The following is a 17,590-nucleotide window of genomic DNA, read 5'->3' on the forward strand; positions in this document are numbered from 1 at the left end:
GTTATTTGTCCATCGTGTGTATTTGGCGGAGCCAACTTCCCCATCCTTCAAGGAACTCGGCGGTACCGTGACAGATCTACCCACTCGACCCCGTTCGCTATCTTTTGAACCATACTTCTCGTGTGTCATCTGCTGTCTTGTTCCCCTTTTCACGGCGACTCATTTACTATGGTTCTTCCATATTCGACAGTATTGGTCCCCGCTCTTCAAGGCGCCTTTTAACACCCACCTCGTTCAACCTTTAAACGACGTTCTCCTTTTCAAGAACATCTCCCCCAAAGACCCGGCTACCTGCCGCGACTATTTCCTACGAAGACAGCCTCCACCACGTCCTCGCTTGAAAAGTCCGGCCCCTTCATTCCTGGAGAACACGTTTCCTTGCCCAGAGTTATAGTGGTTTGCCTCGTTCGGCGCGTGCCATTTACATCATACGTTTGTGAGGTAAGTGTTGAATTTATATCTCATGGCATCCCGTCTCTCCCCTTCCCTCCTCCCTGCCCATCAAGCTCGAGGTTATTCCGACCCTGACTAACTTATTCGCTTGCCTTACTGTAGGTTCCCCCCAAGTTCCCCCAGCCGGGACTCGTCCGGTTCCAACTCAAGTAATCACCTTGCCTCCTGGTTCCGCTCATCATTATCCCTTAAAGCGACTATCATACCCCATCCAATCGCAATCAAAAGGGTATCGAAGAGAAGCTCTCGAAGGATTTCAAGAGGCGTCTGGAAGGTTATTGACGTACACGGATAGCGAGGCCCTTTACCACGCCGAATCTTTCGATCGAACGCCCCAGCTTACGCCTCGCGCCAAAGAAGTCACGGAGAAAGAGGTTATCTATCAGGCTATACAGCGGGTTCCCCAGCTAGCACTTTCCTGCCTCGTTCGCCCTTTTCTCGTTTACGGAGACGCTCGAAGGACCAATCCCTTCCTTCTTGATCAGTCAGTCATTGTTTGCGCCGCCGTCCGAGTGCCGTTGTAAACTCAGACTTGCTTGCGACGCTGCCTGCCTGCCACCCATCCGTCCATCCATCTCCAGCCTATATCCGTGGGTTCCAAAGCCTCATTCAAGGTCTCTGTAATTAAACGATTCCTCTTCGCCCATCCACTATTCACGAACCCCATCAACTAACAACCAATCGCCCCACCTACCAACAACTTCTCCAGCCATCCACCTCTCCGTTACGAACGTACTATCGGCACGGCGGCCTATAACGGCGGTGGGCAATTGACCGTTGACTTGACCTTGGTTATCCATCCATCCACCGCTCTTATAGCTTCTGTCCTTCCCGCCTTCCAAACTTCTTTTACCCCCCTCCATTTTCGCTTTTTCAGTTCTCGTTTACTCCCAACCATTTTTACTTTTTGCCCTTTCTTCTTTCACTCATCGACGTTTGTGCGCCTGTGCCTTGCGATTATCTCGACGTCTTGGCTGTTGCTGGTACGCTCTTCTCCTTGGTGGCCAACACCGTTATCAAGACTACGACAATCTCAAACTCGCGCTACTAGATTCGAGGTGCTGAAGGATTATGGCTTGGACGACGAACGGAGGAGGCCTCCCCAGTGGTATCTTTGACTCTATTCCAAGTAATTCCCCCAAGGACACGACACCTTGCGTCTCATTCAGTGAGTCAAATCCCCATACAGGATTCCGGATAGCGCGATGAGCGCGTTCTGCCTTTCGTTGTACCCTTCAAGGTTCACTGACCGCCTCGTTTTGTAGTCGGTATCGTCGATTTCTCGCAAGAGGTGCGTTCGACCTTCCTATTGGCCTCCCCTAGGCATTCAATTCAACTCCACACCTGTCGCGAGTGCCATTCGCATTCCTTCCTTTCGACTCCTGCAACTCAATTCTTTACATCCATTATTCCGACGCAACCTCCCATGCTCGTCGGAACTAGACCTACTGTCCTTTGAATGACGTTTGCGGATAACCTTGAATTCTTTACTTTTCCCTCGCCCTTTTTCTTGCTCCTCACGTTCCTTAACTATTTTTCTAACTTCCTTGGATCTTTGTTAGGCTCGATGGCTTTACATGACCGACTCTGTTACCGACCTTCTCGGTACGTTGATATTCTTCCTGTTCAAGTTGCTTTTTCTTTTTCTCTTCTCCGCTATCCTTCCCTTGTTAATCTGTTGTGATTTCGTGGACTTCGGATCCCAGACCTGCCATCGGGCAACTGCCTCCCTCGTCAATGGCATTGACATCTTAGAGAGTCGCAGAATCCCCCGTTTCGTAGGCTCCGAACGATCACTCGATTGATGGGCCCATTTGATCAACACGTCGCTCGTGGTTGACCTGTAGGGAGTTCCTTCCCTTCCTTCTCTCTCCTTCTAGTTTTTACGCCATTGGCCCTCGGACGCCGGCTCCTCGTCCTTGTTGACCCCGACTGCGAAATTCTCGGTTACTTGTAAAAACGCCTGATTTCTATGATTCTACGACGCGTTCCCATTGCTGTTCTATTTACCGTTTTCTTTTTTACTGACTTCGCAATTTGGTCCACATACAGGCTTCGAACCTAAAGAACTTATTGGTCGGCCATCACTCGAGCTCGTCCACCCGGATGAGTTCCCGCGTGTTAGGCAACTTCATTAGTACGTCGCCAACGGTTATCACTTTGAGGTAGATATCGAGATGCTAATTGGTGCCTTTGCAGTGATACCATCCAACAGGATAAGGCAGCCGTCCTAGTTTATTTACGTCTCCGACACAAAGACCCCTACAAGGGGTACATTCTCTGCGGAATCGTAAGTCCCCTTCTCCTCGGTTCTACTGGAAGTCGGGTGCTGACTGATTCATAGTCTAGGTAATTCTTGCCTGGCATCCCAGTGGCGAGCGGAGTCTGATCGTCTTCCCAGAACCGTGGTCCACAATGTACTAGTTGGAAGCGTGTCATTCGCAAGTCCGGGGGCGAAGGCTTTGCACAACGCTTCTACGGCGCAAGAAATCACTGTCATTTCTAAAGGGGCACACAACTTCGAGTTTAGGGTAAGCGATGCTCCTTAATGGTACAGGGTGTCCGCTAACGTGGCATCCATGCACTTGTAGCGATGGCACGACCCATCCCCGATGCCACCCAGTCCAACACTACCCCCCATCAGGAATCTTCCTCCTTCTCCATCGTCATCAGCAGAATCTTCGTGGAGCAGCCCTAGTCCTCCGCCATCAACACTACCTCCGCCAACTAATTCAAGCAGTTACAGGAGCAACTACTCGAATGTCCGCGCAGAATCCGTGTACATCGAGCGAAGCCCAAGTCCTATCACTGGTAGACCGAGGCCCATGAGAAAGCAGTCCAGTACAGCAGGAACATCCTCCACTGTCAGAACACCCGAGACGTCGAACAGGGATCCAAGTTCTCCTCCTGGTGGTCCGTCTCCTCCGCGGTCGCCGCCATACCACTACCAGGAACACGCTAGACACAGTCCTCGTGGTTCCCTCTCCCACCCGTCACGGTCGCGATCCCCATCTCCCCTTCTTCCAACCCCAGTTTCAGATACCGACCGGTCCTCCGAGCATATCAGAGGGCGGTCGGGGTCGGAGTCGGATTCGTATTCAACGCCACGAAAGGAGGAGCATAGCGGTAGCTCCTATCAACGACGGGACTCAGGCTATGAGTATGACCGTGACTATGACTATCGAGATTCCAGGGCCGGTGAGAATGGACGCGGACGTGGGGACCCAGATTATCGTCACCTGCCACCACCTGCACCATCGTCACACCGTCAACAACCTCAACGACCGCCCTCGCCTCCGCCTAGACCCTCTACCCCCGTCATCACTTTCCCCCATCTACCCTCCAAGTCGTTCCGCACGGCCTTCATCCTCGATCGTTTCTCGTTACACTGCACCATCCTGTATTGCTCGAATGACCTGATGGTCCAGTCGACGCATGCCATTGGGAGGAGTTTCTTCGACTTTGTGGCTTTGAAGGACGAAGGGATTGTGAAGAGCTGGATAGAATGTGTGAAAGGCTGGGGCGTCAATGAACGAGGGCAGCCGAGTGATGGTGGCTTTGGGTTCGGTCGATTCAATCTGCTCGTGTGTGGACGGGAGAGCGTGTAAGTGACCCAAAAGTAAATTCCCCTTCGCTTTGGATGGCGTTGACATTGTTGTCTTCCAGGCCCCGCCTTCCAGACCCTTCAACACCATCCAGGCACCGACAAGGGTCGACGACGACGCGTCACCATTCGTCTCGCCATAGACACGGCCCACGGACAGAACGGGAGCGAGAGCGTGATTCAGCGTACGCTGCTTACCAAAGGGAACTGGGAGAACAGTTCCCTGTTGACGCCATCTTCTCTGCTCATTCTGATGGTCTGATGGTCATCCTCCGGCGAGCACAAACCTAGATGACTCGAGTTGGGTCCGTGGCTTCGTCTGTGCGTTGTTAGAATTTGTATTTGTGCGTGCCATGAGGTCTATCTTTCTTCTATTTCGGTCTACCGTGTGGTGTTATTGCTGTGGTTTTTTCTTGTACATTTGGTATGCTATAAAGTGCCGTTTACTTCGTTGTTTCCCTTTTGTAACGACCAGATGATGATATCAATTCCGCCCTCCTCAATCATCTTTTCCTATTCCTCGTCATGCCTCCTCGCATCCTACCTGCCCAATTATCGACACCCACCTTTCATACGCATTGCATCTCTGGTATTATTTACTTGGCATTTTCACTACATATACCTACTCATCTGTCGTCGTACACTCAATTTGGTCTTTAGTGCTTACCGTCCCTATATTGTGCTCGGACATATACCGTTGTATTTTTTCTCTTATATACATGTGAATGTCAAAGGCTCAACATTTGAAACTCTGCTGGATGTATCGATGTATCATGCAGTTCCCTTTTCTTCTGAGGACGTGAGAGGAATTAATCCTTGGCGGGCCGAAGCCATGGCGGCTGGAAAGGCGCCGTGTCAACGGGCGTCAAACCTAAGGTGTGCGAGGCCAAGCGCTTTTAATACTCAACCGTGTCACTATTCGAAATTTGTCTTCTTACCCAGAAGTGACAGCGCGACATATTGCTGTGTGGAATTGTAGTAGAATTGTAGTACTCCAGCCCCGCCAAGGTCCCGGTAAAGATCAGGGCGAGGTATTCGCTTGTAAAATCCGCTGACTTAGACTGTCACAGAACTCCTGGCAAACTGCGAACAACTTCAGAGTATGATAGATTTATAATGAAAAAAGGAGGTATAAAATCTTCAGAGGATCTTCTAGAAATTATTATAACCCCATTGAAAGCCACGATGGACAGCTCCCACTACAAACGACTCACCGTCTCTCGCGGGTTCACTTACAACTACTACGTCTCTCCCGCCTCAGATGGCAAGCCAACACTCCTCTTCCTTCATGGATTTCCCAGTACAGCGCAAGATTGGCGTCGCCAGGTCGCGCACTTCAAGCCTAAGGGCTATGGTTTGATCGTCCCTGATATGCTTGGGTACGGTGATACGGATAAACCACTGGAGGCGAGCGATTATGTTGGCAGCCGGTTGGCGCAAGATGTGTTGGATATTGTGGAGAATGAGGGTGTGGAGAGGGTGGTCGTTGTTGCCCATGACTGGTTAGTACTCTCACTTGCCCGCTTTTTCGCGTGGAACTGGTGATACCTTTGGGATTGTGTATACTCATTGTTGTGTGTACGTAGGGGCGCGGTACCCGCAAGTCGACTCGCCAATCTTTACCAGGATCGCTTTGAGGGATTCGCGTTCTTAGCCGCCGGGTACATTTCTCCTGGCAAAGAAATCGACCCAGAGCCCGTCAGGGAGATGGTTTGTGCCCCTTCGCGTTCGGAATTCTGTTTCCGTTGTAGGTCCTGATCAAGACGAAAACAGACGAAGCAGTTGGTGGGGTACGAGACCGGTGGATATTGGTAAGTAACTTGGAGCCTTGCGTGCACACAGTTCTCGTAACGCCTTACCTGTCGGACGAGCTAAATCCACGCTTTGTTCTTCAGGTGGTTTTTGGCTTCTCCAGAGGCACCGGGTATAATCAAGGACCACGTACGTCACGGATCTCGTTTTAAAATACTAACTCAGGTCTGCCAGTGCCTCCCCAGAACCCACGGCGGAACTGAGATTCCTATCATCCCCATCCACCTTTCAACGTTAACCGCGTACACACACTGACTTTTTACTTATTGTTACTGTATCTGCAGATTGACTCGTTCTACGATATCATCTGGGCTAAAGATGCCCTCCCGGCTTGGAAGACCTACTTTTGTCCGACGGGCGCTTTGAAGCGGTCGCTGAAGAGTGATGTTAGGATCGAGAGGGGGGATTATATCACGGAAGAGGTGAGTACATTTAGAGATCAGGACTCATCTAGATCAGGTGCTTAAGCATTTTGGACCTACTTACTAGGAATACCGCCAGTCGCAAGAGGTATTCCTGAAGAACGGATACGAGGCGCCGTGTCTGTACTACAAGGCTATGATCTCCTGCTTGAATTTGGAAGATGCGAGAGGTGCGTGCGCTAGTAATGCCATATAGGTTTAGGGCAGACCGGACTAACGTGCGTTGATTGCAGCTATACCTGAGGAGAAGCACGTCATCCACAAGCCAGTCTTATTCCTTGGAGCGGCGAGGGATGCAGTGTGCCTTCCAGCATTCTACGAACCGCCGAAGGATCTTTGTCCCAAGGCCACATCCAAAACCTTGGATGCTGGTCATTGGATCCTGCTCGAGCATGAGAAGGAGGTTAATACGGAGCTGGAAGCCTGGCTCGGTAGCATGGGCTTGTAACCTGTAATAGCCTGTTGTGAAACGGCAAATTAAAGGCCGTTCGAAACGTTGTAGAAAAGGCCAAAAAGAATGTCCCAGGGAGGATTCGAACTTCCGGCTTCTCGGAGCGAATCAGAGCCACAACGAGATGATTTAACCACTAATCGACAAGGACCTGAAAGTGTAGTCGTTCTTGGCATTTAGATTGTTTTCCGACAATTTTCCTCCATCGAGGTTCGCCCAAAATTCCTCTTCGAATTTCGATTGATCTATCGAATGCCGCAGATGGGTTTGCAGAAGTATGAGAGGGAAGACACGAGTAATCCAGAGTTCCATCATAGCGGCGAAGTGTCCATCGACCTCATGCCACGATCCCGCTAATTACCGGGGACCGAGGTGCACAGATCTGTTCTCCGCCGGGTTTCGTGTCTACCACTAACCATTAATGTGTTCACCCCTGCATCGTCTATATGCCTTATCTCGGTCGGTGAAGGCAATATTCACCCGTTTCCTTGATGATGTAGCCAGAAAAGATGCTGGAACTACGAGTCTGTTCATTGAAAACGAATTGCGCGATCGATCACATGGCAATTTTGCATAAACTGCTCACCACCCGGGTTCGACGAAGACGGGTCTACAAAAACGATGGCGACAACGGGTTGTTTCTTGACTTCATCTCTAACCGACTTATCTACCTCTTCTTACACCCTCAAACGTGAAAAATGAGCGAGGAGATCGCAAACCAGAACCCTGATGCCCTCGTTATTTCAAAAGATCCTCTTCATGTGAGTTGGAGATATCGGGAGGATATTGGAATGCGTTGGCTGATCTTTAATGGTATCTGATAGCCGGCGAACTTGATCCCTGAGCTTTGCGCTTCCTTCTACCATGTAGGAGCTCTTGAATGGATGGAGTGACCAGAAGATTGACGGTATTTGCAGTTGGGTTGGGTAACGGGAACTGGAGGCGGGATCAGTATTCGACAAGGGTGCGTACTTGCCTCTAATTCTACCTGTTGGCTAGAACTAACATCTGCTCTAGAAACATTGTATACATCGCACCTTCCGGAGTACAGAAAGAACGTATCAAACCCACCGATATCTTCGTTCTGCCGTATCCCCAACCACCCTGCGATCCTCACGCCGACCGAATATTCCTGCGAAGACCGAGCAACAATCTGAAAGAATCCGCTTGCACACCCTTGTTCTGGAATTCATTCGAGCTGCGTGATGCTGGAAGCTGCATCCACACCCATTCACAGCACGCTGTAATGGCTACTCTTCTCTGGCCCGGCGAAGTGTTCAAGGTTTCCCATCTGGTTCGTCGTACATTTCATTCATTCATCATCAATAAAGCGGAAGCGGATTTCTGACGTTTTTTATTTTTGTAGGAGGTGAATCCCTATTGACGCAGTCTGATGGAATGATTTGCTGAAAACGTCTTTCGCAGATGATCAAGGGTGTTCGTATTGGCGGGACCGGCAAGGCGCTTTCGTACCTTGACACTCTCGTGGTTCCGATCATCGAGAACACACCCTTCGAAGAGGACTTGAAGGATAGTATGGCGGAGGCGATGAAGAAGTACCCCGATGCCGCTGGTGTTCTCGTTCGCCGCCATGGTGTTTACGTCTGGGGTAAGTGGGGTGTTTTCGCTTGCGAGAGGGCATGTGTTCTGATACATCTTCCGCCGCATAGGAACCGACTGGGAGAAGGCCAAGACTCAGACAGAGGTAAGCGTTCAGCAGGGATTCGGTGGACTGCCATCGTGCTCACCCGGTTCCTTCCCAGTGTCTTGATTATCTATTCGAGGTCGCCGTTAAAATGAAGTTGGCTGGCGTCCCTACCCTATTGAATGAGGATAAGTAGAGGACAGGTAGATGATGGTGCTGTAAACTCTGTGGGATAGACACTATACGGGCCTTGAATCAAATACGACCTCTCGCTGTCAACTGTCCGCCCGAATTTCTTGAACACCCCACGATCTGGTAGCGCCCAAGGCCTTTTGAAGCAAGAGCCTTGTAAATCTGTTGACTGACGATTTGATGTAGTAGTTGAATATCGTCTCGAATGTCTCCATAGAAAGGATCATGTACCAGCTGCACGAGGGCCCTGCTATCCGCTCCCCCTAACCAAGATGTCACGTCCCGACGCGACGCTTGTGACATCCGCGTGACAGTTCGCGTTTGACGTCACGCTACGAGCGCGTCCCGAAGGGCGGAAGCTTTTGTCCAGTTTGGATCGTTGCCACCGCTATCATCCAATTTGCCCCCAAATCCATGAGTTCCGAAGCCTCGAGCTCGAAACTGTGCGTTACTCGAGTCTTTATGAATTTCAATGCTTTCTGAAAGAGAATAATCTACCAGGAAGGACCAAGGAAGTGTGGAGGAGCGATGCCTGAAGTAAGCCCATGTCCATGGAATTCTTTCGAGTTGCCCTAACCTCGAACCCAATAGCGCTCTAAAGAGAAGTGAATCGCATCCTTGGACTGGGGAAATGAAATCCTGAACCAACAATCTACAGCGTTCGGGTATTCGTCATACAAGGGCAAGCAGAAGGAGATTGTAGAAGCTGCAGTATCAGGTGAACCCCAACGGCGCTCGGGAGTCAGGCCAGGTTGCTGATGCTTGTTGGAATGAAGGACAGGATGTCTTGGTGGTAGCACCAACTGGGATGGGAAAGGTGCGACTTCAACCGCCCATGGTCAGCTCGAAATCTAACCGAATTCTGCTGCAGAGCTTGTGTTTCCAGATCCCAGCTATTGCAGACAAAGTACGGCGCTCAGTTCGTTGAACATGTCGATGCGTCTCATGAAGAATGTTACTACGTATAGCCTGGCGTATCGCTGGTCGTATCCCCGTTACTTGGTTTGTAGTTTTGCACAGATGATGCGACGAGGGTTAACAGACATGCCAGCTCTTATGAAGAATCGTGCGTTGGCTACTCACGCGGGAGAATTTATCTGCTAACGCAACCGTTATAGAGGTCGAAACGCTGCGCGGAAGGGGCGTCCCTACAGCCTCATTCTCTTCGGAGACTAGCAAGGAAGAGCGGCAAGAGGTGCGTTGGTACATTGCTCCTCCGTTGGGACCTTCCTGATGCCCAATCTAGATCACGGAGGACCTCGAATCTGACACCCCTCAGCTACGCCTGCTATACGGTCAGAGTTGATACACCTCGGGGTCCTGTTGCATTACTTGTCTGACCTTATCCCAACTTAATAGTCACACCGGAGAAATTGTCGACGCAAGAGTTTCTGCGGTTGATGGATCACCTACATGATGTGGGCCAGCTTAACCGACTTGTTGTTGACGAAGTGTGTAACTTCACATCCTTTTTATGACGGGGGCCAGTGGGCTGACTGATTGAGGTGTCCCGCTAGGCTCATTGCATATCGGTACCCTTCATTCTCTCTTGATCCCTTTGCATCGGCTGATTCTCCCTGGTGGTTAGGAATGGGGACACGACTTTCGAGCAGAGTATAGACGTATCGGAAGCTTTCGAAATCGATACCCTGATGTCCCGATCATGGCTTTGACGGCTACTGCTACACCAGAGTGGGACTCCCACATTCGTCCTCATTGGCGCAAAGGCTGACCAGGGTTTCCTTAGCGTGCAATCCGACATCATACACAACCTCAAGCTCTCCTCTGACAATCTGTTCCGCGCTTTGCACCCTTTCAACCGGGCCAACCTTTACTACGAGGTTTGCTGTCTTCCTTCGTAAATACTCGCGGGGCTGATTTAAAGCATGTCAACTGGTTTAGGTTCGCTATTTGTCCGACCGAAATCCAAAGACTCGCATGGAAGACATCCACAAATACATCAAGACGCTATACACGAGGCGAGGAAAGGTTTCTTGCGGGATAATCTACTGTCGGACCAAGGCGGCGTGCGAAGAGTTGACGCAATTCCTAAGGAAGAATGGAATCAATGCTGGATCGTATTATCGTGGTATACCGTGCGTCTTGTTTCCTCGTCTTTTGAGGGCGACTGGGACTGACGAGACCTTGTTGACCTTGAATTGCACAGGCCGACGAAGTTGGATGCGACACTGAGAAGGTGGTTGGATGGGAGTGGCGAGATTGATGTGGTATGTATTTGTCTTCCTTGCTCCGTCTTCGATATGCATTTGAACTGCTACCATAGGTTGTTGCAACGATTGCCTTTGGGATGGGTATCGACAAGGGCGATGTCCGTTACATCATCCACTTTGATTTACCCAAGAGCTTTGAGGGGTTCTATCAAGAAACTGGTCGTGCTGGTCGCGATGGCTTGGTCGGTGTTACTTGTCTACGATGTTACCTTACACCTGACCACGCGACGTCGTTCTGATTCTAGCCAGCCAAATGTGTGCTCTACTTCTGTGCGTTTATCGAGGCTTTTTTCTTATATCGTGGGACCGAGCTGATGAGCTGTCCAGCTAGGGAGGATTGTATCGACGTGAGGAAATGGGTGATGAGCCCCAAAGATCGTGTCCGTGATGAATATCATGGTCCACCTCCGACTCAGAGAGCAGGCGATAGTTTGGATGCAGTGAGTACCAGCCGTATCTTTGCTAGACCGATGCTGACGACTCTGAAGCTCTTCAAATTTGCGGAAAGTCCGAGCCTGTGTCGACATGTGGTTTGTATTTCTTCCGTCCGGATTGTAGGCCGACCGTTGACGCGCCCTTACAGTCGATATGCCGGTATTTTGGAGAAACGATAGACACTATCGACAAAGAGGCGATGAAGGAGCTTTGTAATGATATGTGCGACGTAGGTGGCCTCTCTCGTGCATGACCGCCCATGATTTGACAGTCACGCATCTAGGTCTGCAAATACCCGGAGAAAACTGCGATGCGACACGCCCGGCTCTCACCAATCGAGGTCGGCGATTGTCGATCTATCGTTCTGGCTCGAAGCAACAATTACAACACGATGAACGCTCAAACCTCTTCAACAACATCAGGGGTGGACAAGGGTGATTGGTCCACTCGCCCTCGGATACCGCTTGCTGGAAAACGAACGGGTTCGAATCTGGATAGAGGCAAGGAGGAGTTTAAGAAGATGAAGGTGTCATTTGCGCCTAAGCTTGGTAGGTCCCCTGTAATGCTTGAGAGAAGGGTGCTAATGGGCATACTGCAGTTACGAAAGCGCATGCCTCTGCGTCTGGGCTGAGGAAACCGTTTAAACCTCCGTCTATGAATGCTGGTGGGGCTCGGAGTACGAGTGCCTCTGGTACTCTAGGCTCGCTGAGTCGACGTTCCGTGAGCATTACCAGGAGCTCCTCGGACATCGAAGAACGGGAGGTTGTAACGTCGAGCGTTGCCCCTCGAGATGTGATCACCATTGAAGAGGATGATGATGAAGAAGTCGAAGTATTGGATAATCCTACGCATCAAGGGCACAGTGCGTGCACTCTTTATAATCCGTGATGGGGCCCAATGCTCATGTTTCCGCAGGGTCGTCGGACGACGATTTCCAAGAACAATTGGATCTTTTTTCCCCTTCTGTGCAAGTCACGCCGGCGACGTCTGTCTCCAGGACATCGTCCAAATCTAGTGTCGTAGAAGAGACGTACGAATCTCCTGCATTGCTTCAACCCGAGTCTCAGAAGATTCCTGTAAGTCGTCGCCAACGTCTTCAGGATCGTTACGCTTTACTGGGTGATTTCAGATATCCAAACGGAATCAGGGCTATGCTTCGATATATAATGCTCTCAAGGCCCTATTCATCTCCGGAAGTGGAAGCGAGAAGATGTGGAGTCGCCTGAAAGGACCATCAGGCCTTGCAGCTCGGTAAGTCATGCATTCGTCTTCGTTAAGCCCGTGGTCTCTCACGGCTATCTCTTATTCCAGGGAAACCGCGTTGAAGACACTCGCTTGCAGTATTGAAGGGAGTCACCTGAGATACTCGAGCTCAGTGGGAGGTTACCAGGACAAGGTCGGGTTTACAGTCGAGGCTATCGATGAGTTGGAGAACACGGATTTGTGGTTTAGCGGGAAGGCGGATTTTTCGGATTCGCAGGAGATTTTGGATGAATTGGTTGGAATATGTAGATGTGGTTAGTGAGCTGGTCTACTGTAATGGGAAAAGTCTGTATCTATGGTCCTTTGCCTCCACCCGCCAGGCCTTCACCCATCAGGCCTCAGGCCAGGCCAAGCATTTCGAGGTGATGGGCGCTTGATTCAGAATTCAGGCTCCGACCGAATCTCCCATCACTTGGCCCCCCGCCTTTTCCCGCGGCACTGCCAAGCCGATCTGATCCCTCTTCCTTCCTGAAATCGCTTTTTGACCTCGACGGCATCGTCCAAGACCGCCCATACCTGTGCTGCATTGCGCACGACGATCTCTGGGACTTCCTTGTGCATAGAATCGACACCATGAATAACGCAATTCTTCGGCTGTTCGTTATCGCCCAGGGTTTTCGACCTCGTCCGCAGCACTGTGCTCATCGTTGTGCTTGGTAACTGTCGACCGACCTCGTGGTTTCTTGTGTTGTCCATGCATATGACGTCCTGGAGGTTCAAAAAATCTGGAATGGACGATGTGGCAGCGCTGATATGTCACTTGGCTACTGTTCAACGACATTATTGTCGTCTGCTGCTGGTCTCACCGCCTGCTTGATTTTTTCACCGAGCCTCGTAACAAGAAGATATGGATCGACGACATATCTTCCACTTTGGGATGGTTTTTGCCCAGCGAGAGTTGCGGGGTTTAGCATTAATCCCCATGTCATCAGCCAAGCCATGACTTCCCGGGGCTGTCCATTTCTGACATACCCGCTCTTGATTCGATGCGACGACGATTCGAGGAAACAGGATCGCCAGAAACCTCCAGGCCGCCGTCGGAAGGAAGATGCTCGAGCGCAATGGAAGAGAGTCCATCCCTGCGTACACGCGGGTAAAGATTTTGTATAAAAGGCCTGTTGGGATTCAGTCAGAAGTATCCGCAAACCCACCCCCATTCTCCCCTTGAAAGCCACTCGAATCCATTCGCTATGGTTCGCTACACAAGTTCAGCAGCTCTCTTCCTTCTCTCGCTTTATTCGCCTCTGCAAGTGTCAGCTCAGTCGCTAGCATCCGCCGTCTCATCAAGGCCAGAGCTCTCAACCTTCCTCACCGTCGTCTCGTCATTTCCCGACCTCGTCGAATCTGTATCTTCGTCTGGCGGAACAATCCTCGCCCCGTCCAACAATGCCTTCTCTTCATTCCTCGAAGCCGCCAACCTCGGTCCCGAAGGGTTGGCTGCCGTTCCGGAGTCTACCGTTCGTAGTCTACTCACCTACCACGTCTTGCCCGAGACGTTGAGGAGCACAGACTTGGTCGTTCGAGGAGGTGCCGTCGCTGAGACAGCCTTGTCTGATAACGAAGAGTTTGCCAACCTCGATGGCGATCCTAACGTCGTCTTCGCCAGTGCCTTTGGAAGTGCTGGTTTGGATGAGGGCAATGTTGGAACCTTGAGGATCTACTCTGGCGCTGGCAACCCTGCCAATGTTAGCAGCGCTGATATCGAGTTCGATAACGGCGTGATCCATGTCATTGAATCGTATGTCCAGTTATTTCTCTCTCGTTCAAGTCCTGACTCACCCGTCATCCGAAAGGGTTTTGAACCTCCCTCAAACTCCTTCCAAGACTGCTGAAGCTGCTGCCCTTTCCGTCCTCATTTCTGCTCTCGAGAGCACCAACCTCACCTCGACCGTCGACTCCACTCCCAAGCTCACAATCCTCGCTCCCACCGACGACGCGTTCGCTGCCTTGGGTATCGACCTTTCCTCCCTTTCCACCGATGAACTCGCCGAAATCCTCAAATATCACGTCATCGTCGGTGCTGTCGGTTACTCGACTGTTTTGGAAGATGGTGAGGAGTACGAGACGCTTTCAGGCGAGACTGTGACGGTTAGGAAGCAGGACGGCCAAGTCTGGGTGAACGATGTTGCTGTTGCCCAGGCCAATGTTATCTTGAGCAATGGTGTCGCTCACGTTTTGAGTGGGGTGAGTTGCATTTTGTTCTCGCCCGGTTATTTCATGTATTGATCCTCTGCTTGTGAAGGTCCTCGTCCCTCCCACTGATGGTTCTCCCAATGGATCTAGCTCGACTTCCCGGCCAGCTAGCAGTCGTACTGCCACTGCATCCAATTCCAACCCCACTGGTGACGCTGATGAATCGGAAGAAGAGGATTCTTCCGCTGCTACCGTGTCGATGGGAGCTCAGGTTGTTGTTGCTGTTGTGACCGTTTTGGGTTTTCTCGCTGCTTGATTTCTGGGGGGTTTCTTTTGACCTACTTGCATGTGTTTTGCTATTCCGATCATGTGTTTTTCTGTGGACCTTTCCATTCATATATTCGAAGGGGGAGAGATGATCAATATGGTAGGGGAGAGGCATCTTGGACCTCTCTTACGGGCGCTTACCCCCACCGCATCACATCAGGCGTACCAGACTTACATATCGATTCGATACAGTACTTCCCAAATGAAATGATCTCGCAAATTCAGGAGCATCTTGGAACCACGGTACAGTTTGTACACCGAGGCACACTGCCTTCTTGTCCATGCTCCAGCTGCTTGAAACCGTTCAAAGTGCTTCTTATTGACGTTCTTGATACGTTTACTGTCTTGGCTTGCGCTTAAATGGCGTCGAACGCTGATCTAACCCCAGGCTATCGTTCCCGATCTGTCTGATTGAGGGTGTTATGAGCTTGAACGAGGGGATTCCCAAGTGGCCTCTTTCGGGAATCGGGGAGGAGGCTCGAGATGGTACCTAATGAAATGACCTATATAACCCCAGGCTCACTTGTGAGTGGCCAAATACACCAACAATCCTTCAATAGGCTGATTTAGTAGCCTGCCACTCCCCGTCCAACCATGACTTTCAGGAAACTCATCTACCTCACTGTCCTCGCAGTGTCGTTCACGGCCTCAGAGGCAATGGACATCTGCGCCTACACCTCTCGATTGTGCGGAGGATCTTTTGGATGCTGCACCGATATCCCGGTCAATACCTGCTGCTGGTGGGAGCAGAAGTCCGGCTATGGTTGGTCAGTCAGATTCAAGAACACGGGCCCCAATTGGTTTGGGTCTTCATACGGTGGTCGCTGCGCTGTCAGCACTGGAGGTGTGGGCAGTAACCTCCCCGATAACACCTGTAAGCCCGGTTTCTCGACGGCTAACGGATTGCTGACCATGATTTAGGCCTCAGCGTCTTTGATGCGCCCAACTATCTCAACTGGGCCTCCGCCAACTGGCGGCGTGACTTTCCAAATGGCGCCAGTGCTGCCCCGCGCTCAGACGAAGGCGGGTGCAGGATGCCAGATGTGCTCGGTTACACGGATAGCGACGGGAATCAGCGCATGTACAAAGTTCCCGTGGAGCGCTTCGACGAGGCATTGGGCGCTATCGAGGCTGAGGATTATAGTGCTCTCGGGGAGTTCGAGGAGGTTACTTCTACGGTCTCGGACTAAATCTACTTCCCTCTCTATCGTCAATGCTACGCGTGAGGATGTCAATGTAGCTAGAATACACCCTTCACCCGGCCATTACTTCCGTCATACATGTTGCTCTACGAAAGAAATAGCAGCGTCTAACTCTTTACCCCACTTCTTCTTGACGTCGAAATCGAAATCGAAATTATGTTCCATTCCCGGAACTTTCACCACCTCTACAGGCACTCCTACACGTTCCAACAGCCTTCCCAGGTTCTCCGACTCTAGAACCGAGACAGCGGTATCTGCCGTGCCATGTAGGAAGACGGTGGGCGGCCAATCCTTCGTTACATTTAACTGAGGGAACAGGTTGCGATGGCGTTCGGGTATGGCTGCCGTCGCCTCCTGCCTAGTCTTTTCGTCCGCGGGATCCAGGGCGACGGTTTGTAAATTCGGCGATACACGCTCCTCGAAGCCACAGATCTTTCGAAGGGCCGAACTGAGGCTTGGGTCGTATTCACCGGTGAAGTAGTCCAGCCAAATGGCATCCTGGAGGTACATCCAGGCGGCCACATGGCGGATGTTGTTTTGTGGAAGGCCGTCAGAACCTGGGACGAGTGGGCAGTCCGCCTCTTCTTTGAAAGGGGTGCCCTCGAAGGGGTGGTAGTAGTTCTTGGGGCCTTCCATCCACTCCCCTACGAAAGTGAAATGTTCGCTCTTAGGAGCTAGGTAATAGGAGGACTGGCTTTCACGGGAAAAGACGTAAGCCTGAGAGTCGATCTCACATCACGAGCTAGAGGAAGCACTCACGAAGATTTCTCCTCCCATGCCATAGATGGACAGGACCGCCTTTGGCCTAGGCGACTTGCAATGCATAGCAGCGAGGTAGGCGCAAAATCCTCCAGCACTCGACCCCGAAACCACGATCGACGAGTCAGCATCCACTTTTAATGGAGTTGTCGTGTCAGACCCAGGGGAGCTGGGTAGATTCAACACTAGATCTGGATCGATTATAAACTTCCATAGGTCCTCCACGTCCTCCTGAATTTCATGACCGGTAGACGAAGGAAGAAGACGGTAATCAGCGGAGATGAAGATATAGCCCAAGCCAGTGATTCGTTCTAACAATGGATTGATTGAGCAGGTTTGATAGCAAATGATGGGTAGAATGGGTGAACGCACCAAAAAGCCAGGATGGTGTGAAGTTCGTTCGATTTCCAAATGCCAGAGCCCCACCGTGGAAGTAGATGAAGGCAGGTCTTCTGTGCGTTCCTGCCTCGTTCGTGGAGGCGGGTGGCCATGCGTCGAAATAGATATCAAGGCCTTTCGCAGTTGTCTTGTATCGCACAGAGGTTCCCGGGGTAGAGACGAGATCCATGGTCTCCTTTGTCGTACAGATGCAAGTATCGAAAAGAGGCCTGGCAAATCGGAAGACTCATTCAATCTATATAAACCAGATATCAGTTAATCG

At 51.1% G+C, this 17,590-nt stretch overlaps 7 protein-coding genes and 1 non-coding gene across 8 annotated transcripts; 6 read left to right on the top strand and 2 right to left on the bottom strand.

Moving 5' to 3' along the window:
* Nucleotides 1-1,524: 1,524 nt before the first annotated feature.
* On the top strand, nt 1,525-4,348 carry CC1G_03335 (hypothetical protein; the record flags this gene model as incomplete). Its single annotated transcript, XM_001835501.2, has 9 exons — nt 1,525-1,621; nt 1,719-1,744; nt 2,016-2,058; nt 2,506-2,590; nt 2,653-2,743; nt 2,803-2,824; nt 2,878-2,984; nt 3,045-4,057; nt 4,120-4,348. 9 exons carry the CDS (start codon nt 1,525-1,527, stop codon nt 4,346-4,348), a joined length of 1,713 nt encoding a protein of 570 aa, XP_001835553.2.
* An 894-nt stretch (nt 4,349-5,242) lies between these two features.
* Nucleotides 5,243-6,739, top strand: CC1G_03336 (hypothetical protein; the record flags this gene model as incomplete). Its single annotated transcript, XM_001835502.1, has 7 exons — nt 5,243-5,559; nt 5,644-5,767; nt 5,831-5,868; nt 5,953-5,998; nt 6,154-6,291; nt 6,359-6,461; nt 6,525-6,739. The coding sequence occupies 7 exons, from the start codon at nt 5,243-5,245 to the stop codon at nt 6,737-6,739; spliced, it is 981 nt and encodes a 326-aa protein (XP_001835554.1).
* Nucleotides 6,740-6,809: 70 nt separating this feature from the next.
* On the bottom strand, nt 6,810-6,893 carry CC1G_20164. The gene has a single exon. It is a non-coding gene; the product is annotated as a tRNA-His (tRNA).
* A 547-nt stretch (nt 6,894-7,440) lies between these two features.
* CC1G_03337 (cytoplasmic protein) lies at nt 7,441-8,583 on the top strand (the record flags this gene model as incomplete). The annotated part of the gene is made up of 7 exons (XM_001835503.2): nt 7,441-7,503; nt 7,567-7,608; nt 7,660-7,706; nt 7,760-8,036; nt 8,168-8,351; nt 8,413-8,447; nt 8,506-8,583. The coding sequence occupies 7 exons, from the start codon at nt 7,441-7,443 to the stop codon at nt 8,581-8,583; spliced, it is 726 nt and encodes a 241-aa protein (XP_001835555.2).
* A 410-nt stretch (nt 8,584-8,993) lies between these two features.
* On the top strand, nt 8,994-12,767 carry CC1G_03338 (hypothetical protein; the record flags this gene model as incomplete). Its single annotated transcript, XM_001835504.2, has 26 exons — nt 8,994-9,022; nt 9,081-9,116; nt 9,171-9,184; nt 9,238-9,297; nt 9,356-9,396; nt 9,451-9,486; nt 9,548-9,581; nt 9,631-9,645; nt 9,698-9,774; nt 9,826-9,874; nt 9,939-10,030; nt 10,097-10,111; nt 10,168-10,271; nt 10,327-10,420; nt 10,482-10,675; nt 10,747-10,807; nt 10,864-10,992; nt 11,056-11,080; nt 11,138-11,250; nt 11,299-11,340; nt 11,394-11,474; nt 11,529-11,793; nt 11,844-12,107; nt 12,161-12,321; nt 12,375-12,496; nt 12,557-12,767. 26 exons carry the CDS (start codon nt 8,994-8,996, stop codon nt 12,765-12,767), a joined length of 2,364 nt encoding a protein of 787 aa, XP_001835556.2.
* Nucleotides 12,768-13,660: 893 nt separating this feature from the next.
* CC1G_03339 (hypothetical protein) lies at nt 13,661-14,957 on the top strand (the record flags this gene model as incomplete). The annotated part of the gene is made up of 3 exons (XM_001835505.2): nt 13,661-14,246; nt 14,302-14,692; nt 14,751-14,957. Exons 1-3 carry the CDS (start codon nt 13,699-13,701, stop codon nt 14,955-14,957), a joined length of 1,146 nt encoding a protein of 381 aa, XP_001835557.1. The 5' UTR covers nt 13,661-13,698.
* Nucleotides 14,958-15,532: 575 nt separating this feature from the next.
* CC1G_03340 (hypothetical protein) lies at nt 15,533-16,244 on the top strand. Its single transcript, XM_001835506.2, has 2 exons — nt 15,533-15,842; nt 15,890-16,244. The coding sequence occupies exons 1-2, from the start codon at nt 15,563-15,565 to the stop codon at nt 16,156-16,158; spliced, it is 549 nt and encodes a 182-aa protein (XP_001835558.1). The 5' UTR covers nt 15,533-15,562; the 3' UTR covers nt 16,159-16,244.
* CC1G_03341 (hypothetical protein) lies at nt 16,243-17,497 on the bottom strand (the record flags this gene model as incomplete). The annotated part of the gene is made up of 3 exons (XM_001835507.1): nt 16,243-16,860; nt 16,930-17,240; nt 17,302-17,497. 3 exons carry the CDS (start codon nt 17,495-17,497, stop codon nt 16,243-16,245), a joined length of 1,125 nt encoding a protein of 374 aa, XP_001835559.1.
* Nucleotides 17,498-17,590: the final 93 nt, after the last annotated feature.

This window comes from Coprinopsis cinerea (genome assembly GCF_000182895.1).
Source record: "Coprinopsis cinerea okayama7#130 chromosome 8 map unlocalized cont3.8, whole genome shotgun sequence".
Classification (NCBI taxonomy): domain Eukaryota; kingdom Fungi; phylum Basidiomycota; class Agaricomycetes; order Agaricales; family Psathyrellaceae; genus Coprinopsis; species Coprinopsis cinerea.